At 37.4% G+C, this 25,579-nt stretch overlaps 1 protein-coding gene and 1 long non-coding RNA gene across 2 annotated transcripts; both read right to left on the bottom strand.

Moving 5' to 3' along the window:
* Nucleotides 1-408: 408 nt before the first annotated feature.
* On the bottom strand, nt 409-2,585 carry LOC123723383. The gene is made up of 4 exons (XR_006756720.1): nt 2,491-2,585; nt 2,198-2,332; nt 1,938-2,079; nt 409-585 (listed from the first exon to the last, which is right to left on the bottom strand). It is a non-coding gene; the product is annotated as an uncharacterized LOC123723383 (long non-coding RNA).
* Nucleotides 2,585-23,244, bottom strand: LOC123723078 (basement membrane-specific heparan sulfate proteoglycan core protein). Its single transcript, XM_045685625.1, is given in 39 exon segments — nt 2,585-2,588; nt 2,703-2,802; nt 2,900-3,079; nt 3,244-3,455; nt 3,649-3,829; nt 4,055-4,119; nt 4,121-4,197; nt 4,310-4,595; nt 4,674-4,865; nt 4,973-5,186; nt 5,532-5,858; nt 6,568-6,754; nt 6,840-7,058; nt 7,306-7,463; nt 7,576-7,768; nt 8,098-8,275; nt 8,705-8,814; nt 8,949-9,042; nt 9,324-9,557; nt 10,146-10,237; nt 10,694-10,802; nt 11,211-11,486; nt 11,564-11,779; nt 11,954-12,165; nt 12,257-12,364; nt 16,317-16,377; nt 16,456-16,598; nt 17,012-17,188; nt 17,384-17,603; nt 17,902-18,023; nt 18,210-18,349; nt 18,620-18,868; nt 19,198-19,332; nt 19,444-19,537; nt 19,763-19,962; nt 21,635-21,745; nt 22,080-22,186; nt 22,362-22,485; nt 23,175-23,244. Coding segments are annotated over 39 exon segments (6,177 nt in total).
* Nucleotides 23,245-25,579: the final 2,335 nt, after the last annotated feature.

The raw sequence follows: 25,579 nt of genomic DNA, 5'->3' as shown, positions 1-25,579 counted from the left end.
TACACTTTTTTAAAATATATATTTTTATAAAAAAAGGTAAAAAAAAACAAAGCTCATTAGGCGAGTGATAGTATAACATATGCAAGGATATAAAAAATTAGTAGCGTAGTTACCCTAAAAGCCTAATAATAGTAATGATTCAATCTTATGGCACCAGAACAACTCCTCACAGCACCGACGCAGTATACGGAAACATTGGATAGATAAATATTAGTATATAATAATTAATATTCAATAATATTTTTATTATCTAAATACTAAGCTAGCAGTATTGTCCAGAACGATGAAGTCCACTTAATACTAGATAAAACGGTACACAATATCAATAAAATCTCTACTAATGTAACAAATATCAATCTTAAAGTTCACCAAAAAAACTAACCCAGGAATTAAGTAAACGGATTGTTAAATCGAGAGCTAATTATATACTAAAATGGTAAATATATATTTGAACAACTGACATGAGATAGTCGCTGGCAACGCAAGAGATTACAGTAGGTACACAAATTGCAGAAAATACATTAAATTGACATTATATCATTGATTAACATTATTTAGGTCGATCTCCTTAAAGCGATCCGTCACCTGCAAATAAATTATATGTTTTAGATAACAGAATTATTACATTAAATAGCAGTAGACAACAAAATACCTATACATACAAATCCACAAACAAAAATACATAAATAGTATTTACATAACATGGAAATACTAGCAGTTGCACGCAACTCTCTCTAAAGAAAAAAAAAACTTGAGAGGTGTCACGGGACACCCGGATGGAACGAAGTTCCTTTCGATTAATTAGAGAAAGAAGCAATGTTTATTCTATGAATAAAAAACTTAAGTCTTCACAAGAAGTACATTTTATTTCTATGAATTTTCGTTATATATTGTCATGTCGTTGCCATGGTGATATAGCAAAAAGTGTCGTGACAACTTTTCGTAAGAATTTTTTCCGTCTAGCCCCCTTTCACAACGCGCGATAAGGAACTTCGTTCCAAAAATGTAATTAGCAGCATGTATTTTTCCAGGCTATAATCTACATATAATATTAGTAAGATTTTAACACTGGCCTATAGAATATTTCACAATTTTTTTTAATTAAAGTTTGTAATTATGTATGTCTAAAACGGTTGAACGGATCTTGATGAAATATGGCACAGATGTAGATTATTATAGTCTGGAAGAACATATAGGCCACTTCCTAAGTTTTTTTTTAATTCTGCGCAGTGGAAGTCGCAGGCAAAAGCTAGTGAAATATAAATGTAAGATACGATACCTTGAATATCCATATTAGTAATTGGTATAGATGCCCGGTTAGTAAGGAATGGCTATATATAAGAATATAACAAAGGACGGAGCAGAAATGAGACAGATGCCGCAAATCAGGGCCGATTGGGATCTGGACATTGAGTTGTAGATTGGGGGAGATTCGAAAACCTCAATCTCTTCGAAGAATGGATATACGTCGGGGAACATAGAACTGTTATATCCAATGCAGCGTGCAAACGATACAATATTTAGCACAAAGGTGAAAGGTGAAATGTAAATAGTTAGAAGAACTCAATAAGTTGTATTAGTGTTTTATTAAGTATTTAGTTAAGTTGTATTTTTGTACATTTTTTAAGGGATTGTCAACCAAAAAACTTTAATATTCGATATTAAATCAATCCAATTAATCGATATTTATGTGTTACGATCCATTGCGATCCGAAAATGGATACAAAGCCTCTTGATTGAACATCCCTACAGCTCAGTAGCCGTTTCTTGCGAGAAAGTGCGTAAACGAGAGAGATATAGATAGCACGAATCCGTTATGTCTCACTCGATTCATCTTGATTATATCTTTGTAAAAATACGAGTTGAATAATAATTACTGTATATAAGTATGTATAATGCTATGTAAATCATGATGAATGTATTAAAATGTTACTGACTCCCTGCATCGCTGGGTGTTTCTGCCGGCGACCGCAGTGCGACCGAGCTTGATGCCACGATCCATCTCCATCAGCTCGACTTGTTCGATGCAGCCAACTAGACCCGGGTACCGGTTGTAGTTCAAACGGTCCGGTATACCACCTGACAGTAACCATTATATTAATATTGCTCACCAATTATAGTAAACAACGATCGAGAAATCGAAGTCAAATTGACGGTATTAAGTCGGACTTAAAGTGGATAATAGATCTAAACTTACCTATGTAGACGTTTCTAACGTTAATAAAAATAAAACAGCACTCATAACGTTAGCAAATCCGTTGGATTGTGCTATCTTAGTGGTTCCATCGACTGAGAGATAAGCTTGGTTCTCGGTCATCAGTTTGGCGATAATCTGTTACAATAATAAGTTTATCATATTATTAATTCCAATGTATGTAGAGTGAGAAAAGAAAAATGTAAGTGTGTAAAAGTTTTTTTTAGTAATAATTTAATAATTTTGATAGATTTACTTAAGTAAAAATCTGAATTAAATGCGATGTTGTTGTTTACCTCGTGACGTTCGCCATCGGTGACATGAACGTTTTCGATACGCACTTCATTCAGTCCGCTGCCCATGTCCCACTCCATCACGACCACTCCGTTTTCAACTGCAATACAAAATTATTAATACGATGATCATAAGATATATATTAAATTTATGGATTACATAGTTTTATATTTTGTAATGTAAAAAAGTTGCTGTAAGTCAAACAAAAGTATACCTTAATCGCGCGTCCCTGCCTTCGATGGCGATACTGTTAGACGGTCTGTTTTCGTAAATTGAAGGTTGGTCTACATTTATGTCGACCTCACCGCTGCCCTCTACAATGTTAAATAATATATGTAACACAAAATGCACAGCTTAGTTTAATTTAATAATGGTAAAGGTAGAGTGCGACTGTAAAAGAACAATACTTACCAAAATCTCCGAGGCCGCCGTCACCGCGGTCGACGCGAATGATTATCTGCTGGTCAATAGTAGCGGCGGCGGAAGAGGCGGTGCACACGTACATGCCGTCGTCACGTTCGCTCACAGACGGAATTCGCAGCACGGCCATACCGCGCGACGGAGGCACCACCTCGCGCATCTCCGGGCTCGCTGCAATACAAATATAAAACTTAGACCTTACGGATATATTTTTTGATGAAACAGAATGTATGAAAAATATTGTAGCTTTTTCATTCATTATTATTTTGTTTTGCGCTTCCAATAAGTTCTTAGACAGATAATTTACTATCGATACTTTTACTAGCATAACTTACTCTTGATGGAGACCATGGGCTCGGGGTACCCGCGGGCGCGGCACTCGATGGTGACTGAGTCGCCGCGTACTGCCTCCACGTAGTCGCTGGGCGTGATGAATATCTCCGGCGGGGAGCGGACCTTTATGACGGTGCTCGACCGGTCACTGCCAGCATCGTTTGTCGCCGTGCAGATGTATTCGCCTTCGTCATTCACGTCCACCTTTTCGAAACTGTACGAAGATAATTAGCATAAATAATTTCGAACATTACATCGTATATGGAGCGGGAGAATATTTGGATGATGAGCGCTTATATCCAAAAGTGGAATGAAATTATTACTAATACACAAATTGGTAAAAAACAAAGAAATTGTGCAAATTTTTACAAACATTTCCAATTTTCATGATTCCTATAAAAGCTTACTTGAGCACGTGATTAGACTCTAGATGAGCGTGTGGCGCTAGGCTGCGGCCGCCGGCGCGCTCCCAGGTTACAACAGGCTCGGGGTCACCGGCCAGCAGGCGACACATCAGCATGAATGGGCTACCCAGCGCGACCGCCTGTTCTCCTTGCGGCCACACGCTGACGCGCGGTGCCTCGCGCTCTGACAACAAACGTCACTTTGTTACACAACACAATATTACTTCTAAAGTGTACCATATTAAAAATGCGGATCTTATCTTGGTAACGAAATAAGATATTTTAATTTGTGCATTAAATGCAGGTTGTCAAGCAGCTTGTCTAGTCAGATGTATGGTAAGTTTGAATAAGTCGTTGCAATTTCTATGTTAATCATTCGTCTTTAAAAAGTAATGTAAAACGAGCTCACTTTCAACGGCAACATAAACGTATATGATGCCGATAGTCTCATCGTTGACAGATCCCTCACATACGTTCGTCACTCGGCTGTGCATTGGAGACCAGCAAGGAGTTGTACCGTTGGCTGACACCGGCACCGAACTTGTCTTGATACTGTGGACACGTTTACTTTTACTATACAACATAAAATAAAATCTTTTGCTAAGATTAATGTTAAGAAATATTTTTGTATATTTTTTACTAGTTACATAGTAGTAATACTCACTTTGGTCCATTTAATCAAAGGCAGGGGGTTTCCTGTAGGATTGCACTCGACAGAGCCCCTGCCTCCGGCGTGTAACCTCAGACTCTTCTCAGAGACGGTGATGTTGGAAGCTTCACCGGGCGAGGGCGGATTCAGAGGGATGATGGTAACAACGATGGGCACGGGACCGATCTCGGTCGATATCGAGTGGCACACGTAGATTCCTTGGTTCTCTGTGGTCGCGCGGTCGATGTACAGAACTCCGTTGTCTGATCGCACATTCTCCAATAGTTGAGCACCATCTTGTCTGCGTAAATTAAGGGAATTCAGTAAAGAATGGAACTTAAATAAAAAAACAGAGTAGTTAATATTGTTGTTTAAATACCTGATCCATTCTATGGTACCAGCGGGCACATTGGCTGTGCCCGTGCACACGATGCGCGTGCTCTGGCCCTCGGTTAGGTTAGCGGCGGAGGCTGACACCGTGAGTTTCTCCCTAACCGGTCTGGATGGGCGAGCGCGCACTGTGATCACGACCGACTTGTCTGATGAGCCCATAGAGTTAGAAGCAATACACCTGGAAAAATAGCGCAGCAAAATGATACAATGTTCTATTAATAGACAGAGAGGCAAGATTGGTAAATACGAGTACAATGACGGAATCTTTGATATGGTATAAATTACCTATACTCTCCAGAATCTTCTTCGAGAGCATTATCGATGATGAAGAACGTGTCGTACTGAGAAGCTCTGTACACAGGCTTGTTAGCTGCTCGCTGCCAGGTGATGCTGGGAGCGGGGTTGCCCGACACCTGGCACTCCAGTTCAATCCTATCACCTTCGTAGTAATCAGTAGAGGAAGGTCTGATCGCCACGATCGGCAGAGTCATAGGATTGCCTGAACAATTAAAAAAGAAAATTATTAAAATTAAAATAAAGAACTTCTTGGATATTGCACGGCAAAGTTATTGAGTTTCTTTCATATTAAGAAAATGCAACGCACATAATTGGAATAGAATACCTTTTGCGTAGAACACCCAGTCAGGAACAACTATTCCATTAATGAAAGCACAAAAAATGAATACATTATAGTCAATAATTATTTTAAATTAACCTTTTTAAACAATTTAAAATTATTGAATCGAAATACAGAATACATTTAGGATCAGGAATAATAAATAACGTTTTACTTTACTTGATCTCCGGACTTTATAAAGTCGATTAAAGAAACAGAAAAAATCACCTGGTACTTTAAGAGTAGCTTTTGCTTGTCCTGTGGATATTCCATCGCTGGTCTGGCAGATGTACTGTCCACTGTCAGTGACCTGAAGGTTCGTAATAAGAAGCTCTCCAGTTCGGGCATCGACGTAGGTTCTTTCTAACGGCAAGTACCCATCGACCTTGGTCCAGTTAACTCGTAGCGCATTGTGAGTGTACAGACTTTGAGCCTCGCATATAAATCTAACTGAGCTTCCCACTTCTTGAATTCTTATTTGTGGGTTTGCAATCTTAATGGACACCGTCGATTGTGAAGGTGGTGGCAACGAGGTGTCGTTCTTGTTCTCTCCACCTAGGGATATAACATTGCTTATAATACGGATATCTTTAATAATCGATTAAGAAAATATGTTTTGTCACAAAAAAATAATTTAACACGAAATTTCTTACACCACAATATAAATGCAAAACGAATAAACTCAACGTACAATATAACACTGATGACGTCACAATACAAACAAACCCTGTTCATGGACAAAATACAAGGCTTCCGAAATCCACTACAACAAGAGAGGATCAAGAGATATATGTTCACTTAATGAAAACGACTGTTTTTAATTAAAAGCATGACAATTGTTCGACGTTCACAATGTAACAAATATCGACTGCTTCTGTCTACCTTTCTCTGGTAACGACGTAGTCAACACCCCGAGGGTGAAACCCTTTTCCGTTACTGTATGACATTCGTATATTTCTCCCTGACGCCGCGTGTCCCAAACGGTTTGCCAACTGTGCTCGCCTCGCCAGCCGTCATCAAAGAGTTCGGATTCGTTGTAATATTTCACGGGTAGCATTTCTCTACCCTTGAAATAAAATTTAATAGTCAAAGGTTCCGGTGCTCTGTATTTGCACGTGAACGTGACCCGCCGCATAAACGGGTTCAAGTCACTGCTGTCGCGGATTTTCGGATGTAGTTCCATGATCAAGCCTAAATAGTGTCACATAATGTTATCAATGTTGTATTTTATTTTTAGTACAGTGTTAGAGCGAAAGAGTCTCACCAACGGTGGAGCAGTTGGGCCCGGTGTACGGCGGTCGGCAGTTGCATACAACCTCCCTGTAGGCACCGAGTTGGCAGTCATGGCCGTTGCAGTTGCACTGCTTGCACAGTCCTGTTGGCTCCTTGTAGTACCCAGACCTGCAGGTCTCACAACTGGTTCCAGAGTAACCTTTCGGACACATACAAATCTGGAACAAACACATAAACAAATTAGTACAAATATGTAGCCAGTTGATACTTTGTTTATGTCGAATATTTCATAGTCTAAGTTACCTCGACACCCTTGGCAGGGCGAGAGCCAGTGCTATATATTTCAGAAGCGGTGTCCAGAGAGACGTCGGCGATGGCGGAGGAGGCAACGTTAGGAGAGAGCGTAGCCTTAACGAGGACCCTCTTGAGGTCCTGGAGTATGTACATGAAGTCTTCACGGCTGGCAGGCGTCGGCGTGTTCAGTAGGTACCAACCACTTTCTTGCATAGGCACTTGGTAGCTCTGGAAATATTATGAATTAAATTTTAATAATTCAGTGTTAGGTTTTACCCGATTTATCTTTACTCAAAGTAAGAATGAACTTGGTACAAGGAAATGACTTGAGTTATTTTGTGTACTACAAATATTGATTAGACGCTTTACCAAACATTGGTGCATTGGAAACTATTATTCCGATTATTACGTGATCAAAAGCAGTATGACGCCTTGGTGTGTGCTTATGTTGTAAAAAAAATATTTATTGACTTACCACAGCTGTACCAGATGGTATGGGGTTGGGACTAGTCCATGAAATAGATCTCGCATTGCCGACTAAGATGACAACAGCGTTGCCTTGATCCGGTATACCGCCGGTTTCAAAGCTCTGAGTGAGTATCAGAGTACCGCCGTAAGATAATACTCTGTTGCCTGTATAAATAAATTAGAAACAATTAGAAGTAATTTAAAAAACCTGAAAGGGTCGAGAAATTAGTTTGGGATCTGCTTCATTGTATTATAGCTAAAAGTGTATTTATCTTACCTGGGAAGACTGGCAGGGACCAGTACAAGTCCTGATTCGGGGGCTTGGTAAAGACATATCTGAGCTCGCTCTCGATAGGTACAGAGACGAACTGATCGTTGATGACCACGGAGCCTTGTAGGTCCATCAGAGTGTAGCCGACCTTGTCGCCGAACACTGGCGCTGCCAGCTGAATTCTTGAGTAGTGTGTAGCCTGATATTTTAAAATAAAATAACGTTTTCAAATTAAAAATACAAAGGACTGGGTAACATCTAAAGCCCATCGTAGACAATGCAACGTAAATCGTCGAAATTTACGTTGTATAGTTGCGACGCTGAGCGATTCAAATAATCAGTTTTAGAAGATCCCTGTGTACGAAGGGCTTTATAATATTTTTTTAATTTATTATAAGGCCTATTTATTATTATTATAATAATTTGTGGTAGGGTATAAGTATTATTTCTTTTATATATAGGCTTTAGTCACGTATTAGTTGTAAGTATATTGGTAAATGTTTAGATAAGTTGACAGTGCAGACTCACTTCATGGCACTCAGTAGTAGCCCCTGAGCAATAGCAGGAATGGCAGCCAAGAGGGTTGTCGGAGTCAAGGCCGAAGGTACCGGGTCTGCAGCGGTCACAAGACTGGCCTTCCACGTTTTGCTTGCAACTGCAATAACCTGAATTGTCGCACGGACCTTCCGCTCCACGTGGATCACAGCTACAAAAATACAAATATATTTAGATTCTATATTCCAGGAATTTCATATATGAAAAATTAGCTGCTAGAGTCACATGTAGCGTTACCAGGCGTCCGGTTAAAGCCGGACATAGGTAGGCTTTTTGAATGCATGTCCGGCCAAAATAAACGGTGTCCGGGTTGTCCGGCTTTTGTTAGGCTTTTTACATTTCGGAAACGAGAGTGGCCGAGCACCGGCGACGAGAGTCGACTGACGGTTGTGTCCGGCCTTTCTACCCAAGTGTCCGGCCCACTGGCTGATCTGTCCGGCTATTAGGTTTGGCGACCTGGCAACCCTAGTCACACGGTACGCTTCGAGCAGTCTTTGCTACTTTTAGTGACGTGGCTATGACTATGTAATTCTTCAGTGAGAAAGTGTTATTCGTATTTCTGAGCAACAGTAATACTTACTAGCATGAAGGTGATGTTGAAGATTCATAAACACAGTTGCCGTAAGCATCCTTCACATAGCCTGGTTTACAGTTCTCGCAGCTGGGACCATCAGTGTTGTCGGCACAGTCCTAAAAACAATTTCATCATTAACTTGTATGAAGGAAGTCGCTAAGTGATCTGAATTGATTTTGTATTAGACATTTGCAATGAAGATCTCCTTTAGTGATCAATTGACCACTTTCAGCATAGTATTATTACTTACGTAACATTCACGGGTCTCTGGGTGACACATTGTGGAATGTCCGTTGCATTCGCATGGTTCGCACAACTTCAAGTAGAATCCTCTCTCCATACTCCTAAAATTACATTACAACTTTTAATATGCATTTTTCGTTACTCTTTGATTGCAATTCTTTTTTTTGATATTGCAAATAGAAGTAAGTTACTGTGTACATTTTTTTAATTTTGTGTTTATCTGTATGGAAATAAATGGCTTTATTATTATTATTATTATGTGCGGTTCTAGACCTATCTATGTGTCAACTTTCATCTAAATCTGTTCTACCGTTTAGTGTTACTTGGTAACGTATATCCATACATTTTTAATGGTAAGATTCAGTTTAGTAATATGACTTACCTTGTGTATCCAGGGGCGCAGTTCTCGCACGACGTACCAATGTAGCCATCGGGACAGACGCATTGTTCTACGTGAAGGGCCAAAGGTCCATTCCCGTTGGACTCTGCGATCTCAAGACTCGCGGTAGAAATTGGTGATACATCATTTGTGTTATACGTCGCCTTTATCAATATAGTCTTCAAATGTGATAACGCCAAGAGGAAGTATTCACGAGACACCTCTTTGCCATCAGGTCTGGAAAAAGACGAATAGATTTAGCTACGTTCTTGAGAGAGCTTCGGAGCAGAGCAGAGCAGGAAGAAATTTCCTTTTATAGTTCCATCTCTATCTTCTACTATTTTTCCATTTCATACAAAAAATTAATAAAGTAATACAACTGTTGGCGACGTAGTTACCAACGGGTGTTACACGTGTCGTCCTTAAACTCGCCTCGCAACACGTTTAAGAGTTTAAGGACTTCGCTTCGGTTCGGCAATGTTTATCCTGTGCCGCCACAGCGGGCCGCTAAACGGCGGGATACTTTGTAAATCCTTTGCCTACGCCGAAAGACGCGGCGTCGTTTTAATTCTGCCCGATAAAGAACGGTACGGCACAGGGTCACATTTGCCAGAGCCGCGGCGAACTAGTATAAATATCGTTTGTTAATTGATTAAATTGTCCAATCTTCTGAGAGCACTAAAGGCGTCAGTATATCAGAGAAGAAGAACTTTCATTTAATACAGTCCACTAATACCCATAAATTCCTCCGTATGTTTTGTATGTTTATATAAATCAGTAAATACACTTAATTCGAGTGTAGTTGATAAATATTAGAAAATTTACCTCTGCCATCCTTTTTCCAAAAGCTGAACACTCGCAGTTAATGTGCCGTCGCTATTTGGTTCAAAGTTACCAAAGTAGTGGAAGGTAACATCCTGTAAAATGTTGAATGTGACAGTCACAACATTGAATTATGTTGTAAATTTTAAACGTAGAATTCCACTGTGGTGACACTTGCATTTATATTTATTGCAGTCTTTTGGAACGAAGTTCCTTATCGCGCGTTGTGAAATTGGGCTAGACGGAAAAAATTCTTACGAAAAGTTGTCACGACACTTTTTGCTATAGACGAATGAGCGCTACTTCACCATGGCAACGACGTGACAATATATAACGAAAACTCATAGAAATAAAATGTACTTCTTGTGAAGACTTAAGTTTTTTATTCATAGAATAAACATTGGTTCCTTCACTAATTAATCGAAAGGAACTTCGTTCCATCCGGGTGTCCCAACACACCTCTCAAGTTTTTTATGTTATACAATTGTCACAGCAGGGGAATTCTTCATCGATTGATAATTCTATTTTGTCTTGTTAAATGATATACTAACACTTATGAGTTGTATGTCGGCAGCATTGTTCCTCGTTCCATAAGGTGAAACGTTATTGATGGTATAGTTCAGATACCCGCCATAAGACGTCACTTTGTCGCCGGCGTAACTGGGAAATAGATAAAAAGACATTTGCTAGATGTTTTACAATGAAACAGTACGGCAGCCAAAATTGATGATTCATTCGATAACTATTTTATCTTTGAACTATTTTTATATTAATAAAATACCAAATGACAACTCTATTTTTTAATTTCAATGTTATTTGTTTCAATTGTTGTTATTCGTCCTATTTGGAAAGAGAAATATATTATAAGAAATACATTGGTCCTCATTAAACATTTACAAAATACCAACCAACACTGTATTAGAAGCAACGAATAAAGAAGGATCCAAAGAAATGCTCATTAAATTAGGAAATAGTTCGAGTGGCAAGTGGTGTCTTAAATTATTGTTGATTATTGTTGTATAAGTTAAGTACTTAAGAGACAAATAAAGTAATAAAAGGAACTGGTACCTGGAAGGTAGGCTCCAGTAGTAGATTGCAGGTCTTGATCTATCAACACTTGGTAAGTTCACCTCGCCTCGTAATAGGGTTGGTTGCAGTTTCGTTTCTACTGGGGCGTTGTATCTGATAGCACCGGCACTGCTGGAAGGAACGCTGGAGTACACTTTTACTTGGTTGACAACGTTAGGTACATTAAAGCTGACAGTGATCGCTCTTCTGCGTAGGTTCGTGCTGCTTGTGCACTGCTGAGACACCGCGGAACAGAAGCACAGAGCACATCCTTGTCTGTAATGATAACAGAATTATTGAGCGACTGATTATGACCAAATAACAAATGAGATTCAATTAGATTATTATCCGACCTGAAGTCTTGTGAGAGATAGAAGGAGCCATTTTTGCATTGATCGCAGAAGCGTCCCTCCACGTTGTCTTTGCAGATGCATTCGTCAGGCGGTCGGACGACGCTAGTGCCTTCTGGGTGGCAGTTATCAGTAGGCTTGGGTTTACAAGAGTCTCCTGGTACCAGCGGATTTCCGATATAGCCTGCCGCGCAGTATTCACAGTGCGGGCCCTCATATCTGGATGACATTGAGATTTAAAAATATATCTTAGGTATTTTTAAAAAACATATTGAATCGTTTATAATTCTGTATGCATTCTGATAAATAATCTTATTTTAAAGAAAAAGTAGCAATAAAACAGTATATGCAAGTTTATATGACTTGGCTGGCGTGATTTTTATCAGTACTCACCCAGGGAAGCAATCGCAGGTAACATCACCGTTGGAGCCTATAGAACAGGAGGTCGCGAATCTGTTGCCAGTATTGGTTAGCGGGCAGGGGCAAGGCTTGCACTCATATCCGCTGTTAGGGTTGCCATATGTGCCCTCAGGACAAGTCCTCTTCGGGACACAATCGCCGAGCCACGGTCCGTTCTTAACTCGTACGTAATTTGCAGCGCATTTCTATACCAAAGTAACACAAATTAACATCTGATATTTTAAAACTTCATACACAGTTGTATAAATAGTTTGAAAACATTGCTTTGTAGTTTACCTGACATGATAGTCCTTCATATCCTGGTGGACACGTGCACTCCTCGACGAGACTGGCAGCGCCGAGGCCCACGTTGATATGCTGTGCTGATTCCATCGCGAAATCGATGTTAGGGCTCGAAACTAGTCGGTGACGACACCGGATATATATACGTGAGTGTTTTATTTTATTTATTTATTTATTTATTTACATGGCAGACTTACAGCTAGAAAACAACAGTATTATAAACAAGATAGTTAACATACAGCTAATTACAAGTCCACACTTATAGCATTGGCTTAGTTAATTTGTCAGTCAGCACAGGAAATATAAAAGTAAGTAATTAAATTTGCTGCTCAAGTTATTTGAAAAAATCTCGGCTAAGGCAACTCCTCGCTGAGGACACACTAGTTGCAAATGGGTCTATATCATGCTTCTTGCACAGTATGTTGAAACTGGAGCTCGCACGCACCACACACGTATTCTGCCTGTAGTTGGTTGACGCATACGGTACGCTTATGATGGGATTGTATCGACGGGATTTGCTAGGTACGCTAAAGTTGATTTTGGATAGTAATTCCGGACAGTCAATATAATTTTTTAATATTTTGTGGACGAACATAAAATCGGCAGTCTCACGACGGTTGATAAGCGGCAATAAATGAATTTTTTTACAAAGTGAGATGTAGTCTTTAGAGTGATAAGGAATTCTTTGGTGAAAGCAAAGGAACTTAATGAATCGTTTCTGAATATTTTCTAACCTGTCAATATATTTATGGTATCGGGGATTCCAAATTTGCGACGCATACTCTAGATGGCTTCTGACGTAGGTACAGTAGAGTATTTTAAGAGTCTTAGCTTCAGTGAAACATTTAGCGAGTCGCATGATAAACCCGAGCGACTTGGAGGCTTTTTTGGCAATAGTATCAACATGCATATTGAAGAGCAAATTGCTGTCATGATGAACGCCTAAATCCCGGGCATTTGTGCATTTAGGCAGGTTTTGACCACCCAGCGTATAGGAAGTATTTAATATCATACGTTTTCGAGTATAGGTAATTACCGAGCACTTCAAAGGGTTAAGATCGAGTTTATTAGTGACGCAATAATTTTCTAATCGACAGAGATCGGCCTGAAGTGCTTTCATGTCATCAAACGATGATATTGTGGTAAATATTTTCATGTCATCGGCAAAACACAATAGGTTTGAAGACTCAAGGCAGGAAGCAATGTCGTTTACATAGATCACAAATAATAAGGGCCCGAGCAAGGAGCCTTGGGGAACACCGCTAGGCACAGTAATCCAACTAGAAATGTAGTTATTTAGTACGACAGCCTGAGATCTATTGTCAATGCACGATGAAAACCACCGAAGTAGGTCACCCCTTATACCTATATTACAGAGCTTATGTAATAGGATGTCATAATTTATACGATCAAATGCCTTGCTGTAGTCGGTATAAACTACATCTACCTGGTCGCCTCTGTCCATAGCTTCGCTAAGGAAATCGTTGAACAGTGTGAGGTTTGTGACTGTTGATCGCCCTCGTAAGAAACCATGCTGAAATGGAGTAAAAGACGAAGCTACGGCCGAATATAATTGCTCATGAACAATTTTTTCAAAGACTTTGGCGATGACGCAAAGCTTTGAGATAGGTCTATAATTACTTATTTCATTTTTAGGACCTTTTTTATGTATAGGCGTGATGTACGCAGATTTCCAGATACGAGGAAATACGCACATTTGAAGGGACTTTTGGAAAAGAAGTGAAATAGGCAAAGATATAGTCGAGGAACAATTTACAAGAAGTTTGGGTGAAATGTTATCTGGCCCAGCTCCTTTCGATAGATCTAAGTTACGAAGAATGTTTTTCACTTTGTCAACTTTAACTTCCACACTACATATATCAGATTGCGGCGATGTTGACTGGGAAAATGAGGGCAAGTTTGAATTATCATTTTGTTTTGACTGGTTGTTAATGGTACAGGGATTAAGAAAAGACGTGTAGAAAAAGGAAGAGAACGCCTCGCAGATTGCAATTCCATCAGAGAAGGATTCATTATTGTAGACAAGAGTACTTGGGACAGTATGCGAGTTATAACAGTTTTTAACAAAACTCCAAAAAGCCTTGGGATTATTTTTAATAGAATTTTCACAGCGATTAATATAATTTTGGTAACATTTAGCTTCCATGGTTTTTACTCTGTCACGCAATAGCTTGAATGTTAGATTATCTGACCTATTACCATAATTCTTAAATTTTTTAAAGTATTTATATTTTTCTTTAATGGTTTTTATAAGAGGCAGGTCAAACCACACCGGATATGATTTATTATTGATTCTCTTACGGGGAATATGTTTATTTTGTAGGTGTGTTATGGTTTCATTAAAAAACTCAACGGACTCATCAACTGTCCGCTGTGCAAATTCTTTGTCCCAGTCGATTGAGGATATGTCCTTGTTTAGGGATTCAAAATCTCCTTTACTGAAAATGTAGCGCATTCCTGGAGCGCAATCCAGAGGTGGCAACAAACTAACTTTGATGTCAATTAGTAGTGCGGGGTGGTAGGCGTCAATAGGAACGAGGGGGTCTGGACACTCAATTACCGAAACTACGTTATTCGAGAGTACTAGGTCTAAAATTTTACCATATCTATTGGTCACACCGTTATACTGCCCTAGGCCCATCGTAAATAACCCATCCACTAGCGCAACTTCATCACGGCTAGAGTGATTCTCTGGATTAAAACATAGGAGATCGGACCTCCATAGGATTCCACTCAAGTTAAAGTCGCCTAATATCACAAATATGTCGGTTTTATTATTGTTGTTGATCACTGTCCCACTGAGCGTCGACAGAAAATTGTCAAGTTGCGAAGAGAATGAGAGACCATTGCTCTGCTTACATAAATAAACAACACAGATGTGCATAGTTATATGGTCGCGTGAGTCACGGTTTTTGATTCGAATTTTTATCCAGAGATCCTCGGCTGTGGAGTGCAAGAGTGGGTTCGGGGAGGCAAGTAACTCCCTCCGCGTTGCGATGAGTACACCACCGCCAAGGACCTGCCCAGTCAAGTCATAATCACGATCACGTCGCCATACCATATACCTTTCATCAAAGAACTCCGAATCGAGTATACTACTATTTAACCATGTCTCTGTCAACACAATAATATCGTATGAATGTAATTGCAACTGTCGAAAAAAGGCATCGGTTTTACTTCTTAGCCCCCGTACGTTTTGATAAAAAATATTTAACTTTTGTTCACCGATATACGCGCCTGTAAGTTAGAACAACAGTTGTACAGAAATCATTATAAATTTTAAAAACATTCATATATTTAAAATCAAAGTTAAGTAATACACGATTAATATTATTGCATATAGAAAGTGGGTGCATCGAAGTTAGTTTCGTATAATAAATATTTGTTAACTTTGGTATCGTTGAGTTAAAGCAGAATGGGAGATAGAAGTGCATATTAATTAGTGCGGGCGCGAGCGAGCTGCAGATAGTTAATTGTATTGAACAAAGAGCAGTTACAGGCCTCAATAACGAGGCAGGGGTGTTAAACCTTTTCCAAGTTTGTAAAATGTTAATATTATTACAGATTGATGAATTTAATACAAAAATAAAATAAAAATCTTGTAAGGAGATAAACGTAGAAGATGGATAACATTTTAAATAATTTTGTTTAAATCTGTCTCCTTCCTAATAATAATAGTTTTCGACGAGGTATTTTTCCTGATATGTATTTTACCATACTTTACCCATACAAATGTGTAATTGCGTTCTTTGGCTATGGCTTTAACTTTACTTAATAATTGTTTTGACTCGACGGTGAGATGATCGTTTATGTAGACACGCTGCGGTGAACAGTGAAATCCCAAGTTTGACGTCGAAAGTTCCTTGACAGCACGCGCTGCAGCAATAAATTCTTCTTTGATGTAACGGTTTAAGAAGCTGACTATGATAAGTTTTTCTTTAGAGTTCTGCATGGGGACTCTTAGTCTTACTTTAGCCGTTTCTATATAAGTTAGTGATAATGTCTCACGAAAGTTTGAATAATTGAAATCGATGATATTGACACCGGCGTTATTGATTCCGGCACGGAGCAGGATCATTTCGATGTTGTCCAAACTAGTGAAAACAGACAGAAGATTTAAGTACTACCTATCTTATTTACAATAGAAGAACAAAATTTTCTTGTCTACTTACGCCATCATGATATCTTCCCTAGATGCACGTTCTGGTCCTCTTGAGGTAGGTTTCATCCAGTTGCCAGGGGTAAGACGAGCCTCGATGTACGAGCCACGTGAAATTTCTCCATCGTATTTATAGATCAGGCTCTGATACTTGCCCTACGAATTTAACAAAATGTATAAAATATCAAACACTTGACTTGCAAACTGCAGGTCCTGCAGGGTTCGAATCCCGCCATGTACCAATGTGTTTTTCGATTTTTCGATTTACATATGTACTTTTAACCGACGTTCTTACGGCGAAAGAAAACATCGTGATGCAATCCGCACATGTGTGTGATTTCCTAGGAGAAAAGGACGGCGACGCGGCTCACCACCCATCTTGTTCCGTCTCCCGAAATGGCAAAAAGTGGATTGCGGAGGTTCATTTGGTCACACCAAATTGAGGTCCGTGATCTCTGCCTACCCATCTGGGTTACAGGAGTGAGTTGTGTGTGTGTGTGTGTGCGTTTCTATTAAAAAAAATCGTAATTACATGAAAGTGAAGTTATTTGAACGTAGTTCGCAATCACCTTGATGATAATGTCAGGTGTGCTATCGGTGCTAAATCTTGTAGAATGAGGCGACAGGTTATATCTAATGTGTCCGCCATAGGACGTGAGCTGGTTGCCGTTGTATGTCTCCGGTAGGGTAAGGAAAGGCTGCACGTCGGGGCTCTTGTACCATGAGGCTAGATCAAGTTTCGTAACCTGAAAAGTAGTGTAATGATATATATAATTGAATATTAAAGACGTGCCTAAAAATATTGAATTAAATTTTAAAATCATTAACGTTCTTATTTCAAATGAGATACTAAGCCTGGTTATTATTTTGTACCGAAGCTCGAACCTTTGCGAAGTTAAGGTCGTTGTTAGTTAACACTTTTTAATTGGTGATAATCTTACAGTGGCTCCATTCCTCATGGACTGGTAATAGTACTGTTCAGTGATGGGTTGTGAGGCTATCTGCACTTCGCCAGTGTACGTCTGTGTGACGCCGATGAGCCGGGTGCCGCCTTCACCGAGCGGCGTCGGCATGTTGTACGTGAACAGATCAGCGCTTCGGCACACATTCGACTCGCCGAAGCAGAAACAACGAATGCATTCGTTTTGTGAACGCGCCTCGCTAAAAGAAATAATTAAATTATGCAAACATATACTTCAATGATTTTGTGAAACTGAGAATAGGAACTAGAAATAGTTTTAAATCTGAATAACTACGTTTTATTTTTGTTCTTATCAAATTTCTTTCAGTTTAGAGATAATAGAATTTAATTATTCGCAATTTAGTTAAATTTGTGATTGAAACACACAATAGAAATTATTTAAGTCATTAAACATTGTAAAATGTGTATATTTTACAGACAAACTAAACACTATTTCGATAGAGTATATCAACAAAGTGCTATAAAACATTGACGTACCTATTGAAGAATCCAGTTGGGCAGACGTCAGTTTTGTTGACGTACACAATGGAGTCAGGAGCAGCGAATGTTGTACCACTTCTGTTGATAGCTTCACAAGAGTAAGCTCCGCTGTCTTCGGGCTGAAAAATGTCTACTATTATAATTGATTCTAAAAGATAATGTTATTAGTATAAGTCGAGAGCAAAAGGTTTGTCAATGACTTCCCCTCCCACTTACATCGCGCTCGACGGCAGTATTGCACTGTTTACGCTAATTTAACTTTTTGTGAACAGGCAATAAGGTTGAAAATGAAAGTTGTTTTGTACCTGCATATCATTACAGGTAAGAGTTCCGACACCATCGATACTGGTGGAGGTGCACTTAGGGGGCACGTGGCCCCAGTTTAGCCGCCAGGAGATGAGCGGCATGGGTACGCCGACCGCTTCGCATACCAAAACCAAGCTTTCTCCAGGGTTCAGTTCAGTCTCACGTTAGCTGGCGCCGGAGGACGCTTCACGTGTACCGGGGCTGATGAAATATATATTTTTTTCATTATATTGGTGACGTAGAAAATTAAGTATAATATTTCACTTTTTTTTAATTCTATAGATTCTTGTAACTTGTAACAACAATAACTTACATGTAAATATTTATATTACAATTAAAATAGAATTAGTTAGCAAAGTTTATATCCATTGCCACTGAACTGTCACGCAACTTGTTATAAAAAACTTACCACAGCCGATTTCATCGGTGTTATCTTGACAATCGAAATGACCATCGCAATGATATGATTTCGGTATGCACTGCTGGTTGCTGGCGCAAGCGAACTCTACGGCCGAGCACGCTTGGCCGGGCTCCGCGCGGCAGTCGCGCTCGTCCGAGCCGTCACCACAGTCGTCCTCGGAATCACATAACCACGTCTTCAACACACACTTCTTGTTGTCACACACGAACTGGTTCGGTTCACATTGACCATTGAGATCTGAAACAATTGCTACAGTTAAAGACAGTTAATATGAAGGGATCTATTGGTAGGGATGGGGTACTTGCTGATATAAAGGTTGATAGAAGGCACCATTGAAATGGAAACTGTGAAGAGGGATGATGAACAAATATTCAACCAAAAAGATTCAATCATAACTTATGTTTTTAAATATTTTTGTATTCAAGAAATTTTGCTGCACAAAAGAGTCGGGTCGATCGTTGTTATGCTTTCAGTTGCACGGGACATCAGATACACTAATTACTTTTGTTCCATATTCCAAAACAAAAAGGTAAGACAGAATTATTTTACAAGAAAAGATAACTCACTGCAGGAATCCTCGTCGGATCTATCATCGCAGTCGGGTTTGCCGTCGCACACCGCGTATTTCGGAATGCATTGTCCGTTGCCGCAGGTTGCCTCAGATAAATTGCACGGTGTGAAAGGCAACTTTGGCGCTTGAGCTATAAGGTACAGAATACATTGTTAATTTTATCGTTTTAAGTTTATCGTAGAAATTAATATAAAGTATATATAGTTCTTCACAAAATAAATAAATGTTTCCTAAAACTTACATGCGCTTTCAACTACCAAGGTGACTCGAGCTTCGGAGCCAGGATAGCCGGCATATGCAGGTGCTTGACAAATATAGACTCCACTATCCGATACCTGAAAATATTTAAAATTAAATAAAAGTTCTATATTTAAAAAAATATACATTTTAAAAGATTTACGCCTTTGCGTCAATCCAAATTTTAATTTTTGTGTTTCAAATTTCATCCAGATTACTACAGTCGATCTGAAGTAACGTGTTAACAAACATCCATACATCTATTTAAACTTTCGTACTTTAAATTTCAGAGTAAATATTCATCGACAGTATTCAACACTCACCGATACTTTGGTCATTTCTAAACGCCCTTTGCGGTCAACAGTGCCAGGTTTGAAAGGCCTACCACCTTCCTTGATCCAACGTACGGGAGCACGCAAAGAACCTTCATCACGGCATTGGAAGACCACGTCTCCACCTAAAGGAAATATAATTTCAACTATCTCTTTGTATAAAAAGAGGCAGCCCCAAGGATGCATCAGCATTCAATTCCAATAGTAAAAATGTAATGAACCGTATAATAAATGTTTTATTTTTAATACAAATACGACGTGCTTTATATTATATGTATACGGTGTTTCTCAATTTCTCTAAATAATTAAAAATTTAAACGAGATTTAGAGAAAATAACGATCTGGAATAAATAGTAAACATGATGCGAATGAATAATAATAAATACGAAAAAAAAATTAATAGCATTAAAAAATATTAAAATTAAATATTTTTCCTTTCAAATCGACCTTATTATGATGAAGATCTTTCCTATTTAGAATTATATATAAATGTTAAATAATATTAATAAACAAACATCTCATTAATATTTAAAATAAAACCGTTAATAATGTTTTTTTTTGTAACTAACAAGTGTATTTAAGGTAATAAAAGTTCATATCAAATGAATCCCTTCGGTAATTATTGAATTATTAATAATAAATACCTTTCAGTTTAAAAAAACCAAAGTCATGCAATGAGTAGCGTATTATTATTTGTTTTATACAAAAAGTGTCTGTAACTGTTCTATCGATTAAATGAACTATGTAAAAAAATATTTACAACTAGAACTGAGATGAACTTTCTACATATGACATTCCACCGCTGAATATCTCTATCAAAACATATTGTCATAGTCTAAGAAAAAAATAGATACGAGATGTTTTATGTATCGGCAGTGGAAATATTTTTAAAAGAAAAATTATTAAAACGAGCAAATGAATCGTTTAACGGAACGAGCTCTTCGAGCAAAATAAACATGATTATGTTCGGGGATAATAAAGACCATGGCTCAAGACGCAAACAACATTCCATTAAAGGGTCAAAATGGTATATTGTACCAGAGTGGTAACATTTTTGCTCGTCGGAGAAGTCTGAGCAATCGTATATATTGTCACATCGGAGTATATGCGGTATGCATCGGCCGTCGTAACACGTGAATTCAGATTCGTGGCACGGCGGCGGTGGAAGTGTTGGCGGCTCCACGACCCAGGCTGCACATTTGCTACGTTAAATACTCTATCGTAACAACTAACAATATTTATTTAATATACTCATTGAGAAGTTAATTATTATTATTCAAACTTATATAAAATACTGGTTATATAACAGTATTTTCATTTTCTATCGTATATGTAAACTTATTTCTCATTTTATTATCACATGTTACATGGTAAGTGAAAATATAAGAAAGTGATCTAAAGTGAATGTTATGTAATAAGTTTGAAGCAAACAAAAATTAGATTTTAATCTATAGTATATGTGAAAGTGTACAATTTTGGTGTAAAGTGAAAACAGTAGTGGTGCTTTATAAAATTGGCGAAGCTTCGTGAAGTGCAAGTGAACATTTTATCATAAGCACCCATTGTCTTTGGCAGTGTAAAGCGAATTGGTGCACTGTTGTTGGCTTGACGATCTCTCCAATCTTTGCTTATTCTAAATTGTTTATTACATTGTTATTTAAAACGAAAAAAATATAATAATGTTTTCTTAATACTATTTTCAGATCAAATGTAATCTTCTTTTATACACAAGGAATAAATTTATTATTAAGATTTGTTAAACATAAGAAGATTAGTCAGTCGGATTCCGCCAGAATGCGTCCAATATCGTCAATAATTATATTTCCTTTAAAAAACATAAAACACTTAATTCGTATAACTTACGGCAGTTGTCTTCGTCCGAATTGTCGAAACAATCGTAGTTGCCATCGCACGAGAATTGGATGTCGATGCAAGTGCCGTCCTGGCATCGGAACTGGTTGTCGTTGCATTCATCTATACACAAAAATTTTAATAAATTAAAAGACACAAGAAATACATATATAAATATATATACTATCATGAAATACTAGATAAATTCCATCCATACAAAATAATTAAAATTATATTCTGATTAATTTAACTATCGATATTATAGTTGAGCAGTTTGTTGATAGATTTAATATAAATTGGTAGTATTAGAAAATTGTTTTTTAAATATTCTATAACATATAATACTTTAAAATGGTTATTTTTGTTAATTGTATATATTGAATTTAATAATAAATCTTAACCAAACATGCGACAGTAAGTTAAAAGAACTGTACGAGTACTAATCAAAAAAAGCTACCTGTTGATGGCAAGGTGTTATTGCAATTCTTCTCATCACTGAAGTCGGAGCAGTCGTTTAGGCCGTTGCAGCGATGGGCGATATTTATACATTCGCCATTTGCACATCTACGACAAATCAACCATATTTAGTATTCAATATGTAAACACATTTGACACGCAAGCTCAGAAAACTGCATAGCAATATCAGACGCGAAGCTAAGTAAAATAAAAAATTCGCAAAATATAAATTCAAAAATAGATAAGACACAGCTTTATAGCACAGCTTAATTCGTAGAGTTACCTGAAATCATCGAGGCTATCGCAGGTAGGGCAAGACAGTTCGTCAGACAAGTCACTACAATCCGGCACTCCGTTGCAAATGAGATTATCATCCAAGCATCTGCCGTCGCACTCGTGGCTGCATTCTTAAAAGAAATACGAGTAAGTCGTAAATTGATACGGAATATTTAATTTGATAAATATTACCACGATTGGTAATTGATGTTTTTTAGTATGTATTTCTTATAATAAAATTAATATATAGGAACATGAATTAAAAAGCGTTTTAACAATTCACAATATTGCTCAATTCGCAATAGTTTTTAATAGTACAACGTGCGCATTTGTTTTTAAATCAGTTTTCATGATATATCAATCGCATTGCTAAAAAAAATACAAAAAAAAAACAATTTGTCTAAAAGTACATATTTTAAATGTTTATAGCAAATGGCCAACATTTGGAACATAATTGCGCAGCGCAAAAGCTTATATTAGTACTACTAATATGATATTGTAAGCATCACACATAACACAATCGTTAGACTTCGCAACAAATTCTAAAAATTAAAACCAGTCTAAAAATTAGGCTGATCTTTGTCTACAATATTCAATTTCAAAGTTCAATACACAAATGTAATTAAATGATTGGACCAAAAATTACGATTGTATTGGTTTTACATGGATAGGGAAAGGGAATAGTAAAGTTTAAAAGTTAAGGATTTCTGTATTAGATATGGAAAAATAATCAAATATCATTGAAGATTTAAAATAAATTGTAGGTACACATGTCGAATAGTATAGATGTCAAAATTATACAGATGGGATTTAAATTTACCAGTGCATTCTAGTTCGTCTTCACCATTGTCACATTCTTGTCTACCATCGCAGCGACGCGCGCATCCCATTCTCGAGTCCACAGTGCAGGCAAAGCTATCAGCCGGACAACGTGGCTCACCTGAATTACAATATCAATATGAATTTAAAGGCAAATCAAAATTATAGATAATGGGTTCATTGCGATGTAACCATTTTCAAATCAGTGGTTTAATTAGTTCTGTAGAATGATCTACTGATTTCATTGTTTCCACCATTTTTTGAAAGGCTTATATTAAAAAAATACAGTCGAATTGATAACCTCCTTCTTTTTGAAGTCGGCTAAAATAAAAGATGGAATTGTAATCAAATGCAGAGATGACATATAAAGGTTGTCCCTGTATACATTTTAAGATTTTAAAGGAAAAAAGTGTCGTTAAATTCAGAAGTCATATTAAAAATAAGGGTTAACCAAAAAATAACTATTAACACTTTAAAAAAATAATCCACAAGATTCACAGTAATAGAAAGTATTAATTAAAACACATAAAACACAAATTGTGATCAAATTAGCGACAAACCACTAAAACATAAAGAAGTTGAAAATATTTAAACCCACGAAACAACAAACAAATACAAAATCATAGAAAGAACCAAAACGAAGTCTACGAAACCATAAAATTAAGTAAATGAGTGATATAATCTGGAACAAAACAACAACCTTAATGTTAACAACAAACACCGAAAAATGGTTGCATCAGTTCCTCTATAAAATTAACGTGAAGTTTATGAACGTGCCTTTGAAGAGTAAATTGACATAAGACGACGAAACGCAGAAGTGTACTAGTGTTCTACTTTACGCCGGTCTTCTGTAAGATCGTGGTACTCATTCGAACGGACCTACACATTCGTGCAACAGTGAACACTGTTGCATGGCCCTACCACCGTTGAATGGTAAAAATTGAATAAATAAACACTTTACTTTTGATCAACACTACAACCAACTATGTATATACTAGCTTTTCGCCCACGGCTTAGCTCATGTTGAAGCCCTTAAACAAATACCTATCAATCCTTTACAAAACTTTTTTTCAATTAAAAATAGGCTATGTCCTTTCTCAAGCACTAGACTATATGTGTACTAAATTTCATTTAAATGGGTTTAGTAGTTTTTGAGTGAAAGCGAGACAGACAGAGAGTATGGATAGTATATAACCAACTAAGTAAGAACTATATTAAACGTAATAACAACAGTTTTTCTTCCAGGTGTAGCACCATTGGTTTGGTTTGTTATATTTGTCTATCAGTGGTAAAATACATAAATACATAAAAAAGATCTTATAAAAGATTATTTCATTGAAGATTACTTTGAAATAATAAACAGAATTATTAATGTCATGGGGTTATATCAATTAACAATAAATAATTGCAAGTTAAAATATCAACATTTTATAGTATAAAAATTACCAAAATAACTTACGTGACTTATTACAGTTCGGGACACAGCATCTTTTGGCAGCAGACATGGTAAAATTCTGATATTTTTTGCACAAAACAGGAGTCCAAATGAAATTGCAAGGGTCTTTCGGAATAAACAAAGCTGTCGGTTTCCAAAGTTTTGTCGTGTCCAAAGTGATAAGCAGAATAGTCAAAGTCAGGGAAACTAGCCGGGTCGTCGTTAAAAATCCACGTAAAATTTTTTGCACACGCATTTACTCCAAGAGAAAAACGAAACAAAACAGTTTTTTGGTAAGCAGACATTTATACGTCATAAACAAATTACAAACCATGGACAAAATAAAGTAGAAGACCAAAAATATATAAATTTCCCATGAAAATTATATTTTTTTTTGTTTCTAAAATTATTTTGCATTTAAAAATAATTTTTATGCATCTGCTTAGTATTGTTTAAAATAATTAAATAATTTTATTAAACTTAAATGAATTTGGCAAAGCGCCATCTCACGATGTGTTACGGTTACATTAACCGACCAAATATAATAGTTACGTAAAATAGATCTTAATCAATATGCTTCAATACGTACTAAAATTGGTCGGGTTGTAACTGCTTACTTTTGTACTAAGTTATAACACCATGGGTAAAAGGTGCAGGGGCATGAAACTTTCGAACATCTATTTTTTTACGTAGATACTAGCGCCGTCTTGTGTACAGCAGAGCTAATTAATATTGTAAGTTTACTCATGTGCTCACTAGATGCCGCTTTTGGCCGGAATTTTGCGTCATTTTTTTTTTAAATTTAACAATTAATGTTTTCAATTAAGAAACTCATTTCTGGGATTTTTAATCACTATAATTTAAACAAAACTTGTCTTTCGTGCTAATAATTTATGGTTAATTTATAGTCTTTAATGCCGTAGTGTTGTCTATGAAACGATTTCAAATTACCAGTCACGCAGTCCAGTCAG

Source organism: Papilio machaon, chromosome W (assembly GCF_912999745.1).
Source record: "Papilio machaon chromosome W, ilPapMach1.1, whole genome shotgun sequence".
Taxonomy (NCBI): Eukaryota; Metazoa; Arthropoda; class Insecta; order Lepidoptera; family Papilionidae; genus Papilio; species Papilio machaon.
Note: the sequence above shows the minus strand (reverse complement) of the source record. Positions and strands in the feature narration are given on the sequence as shown.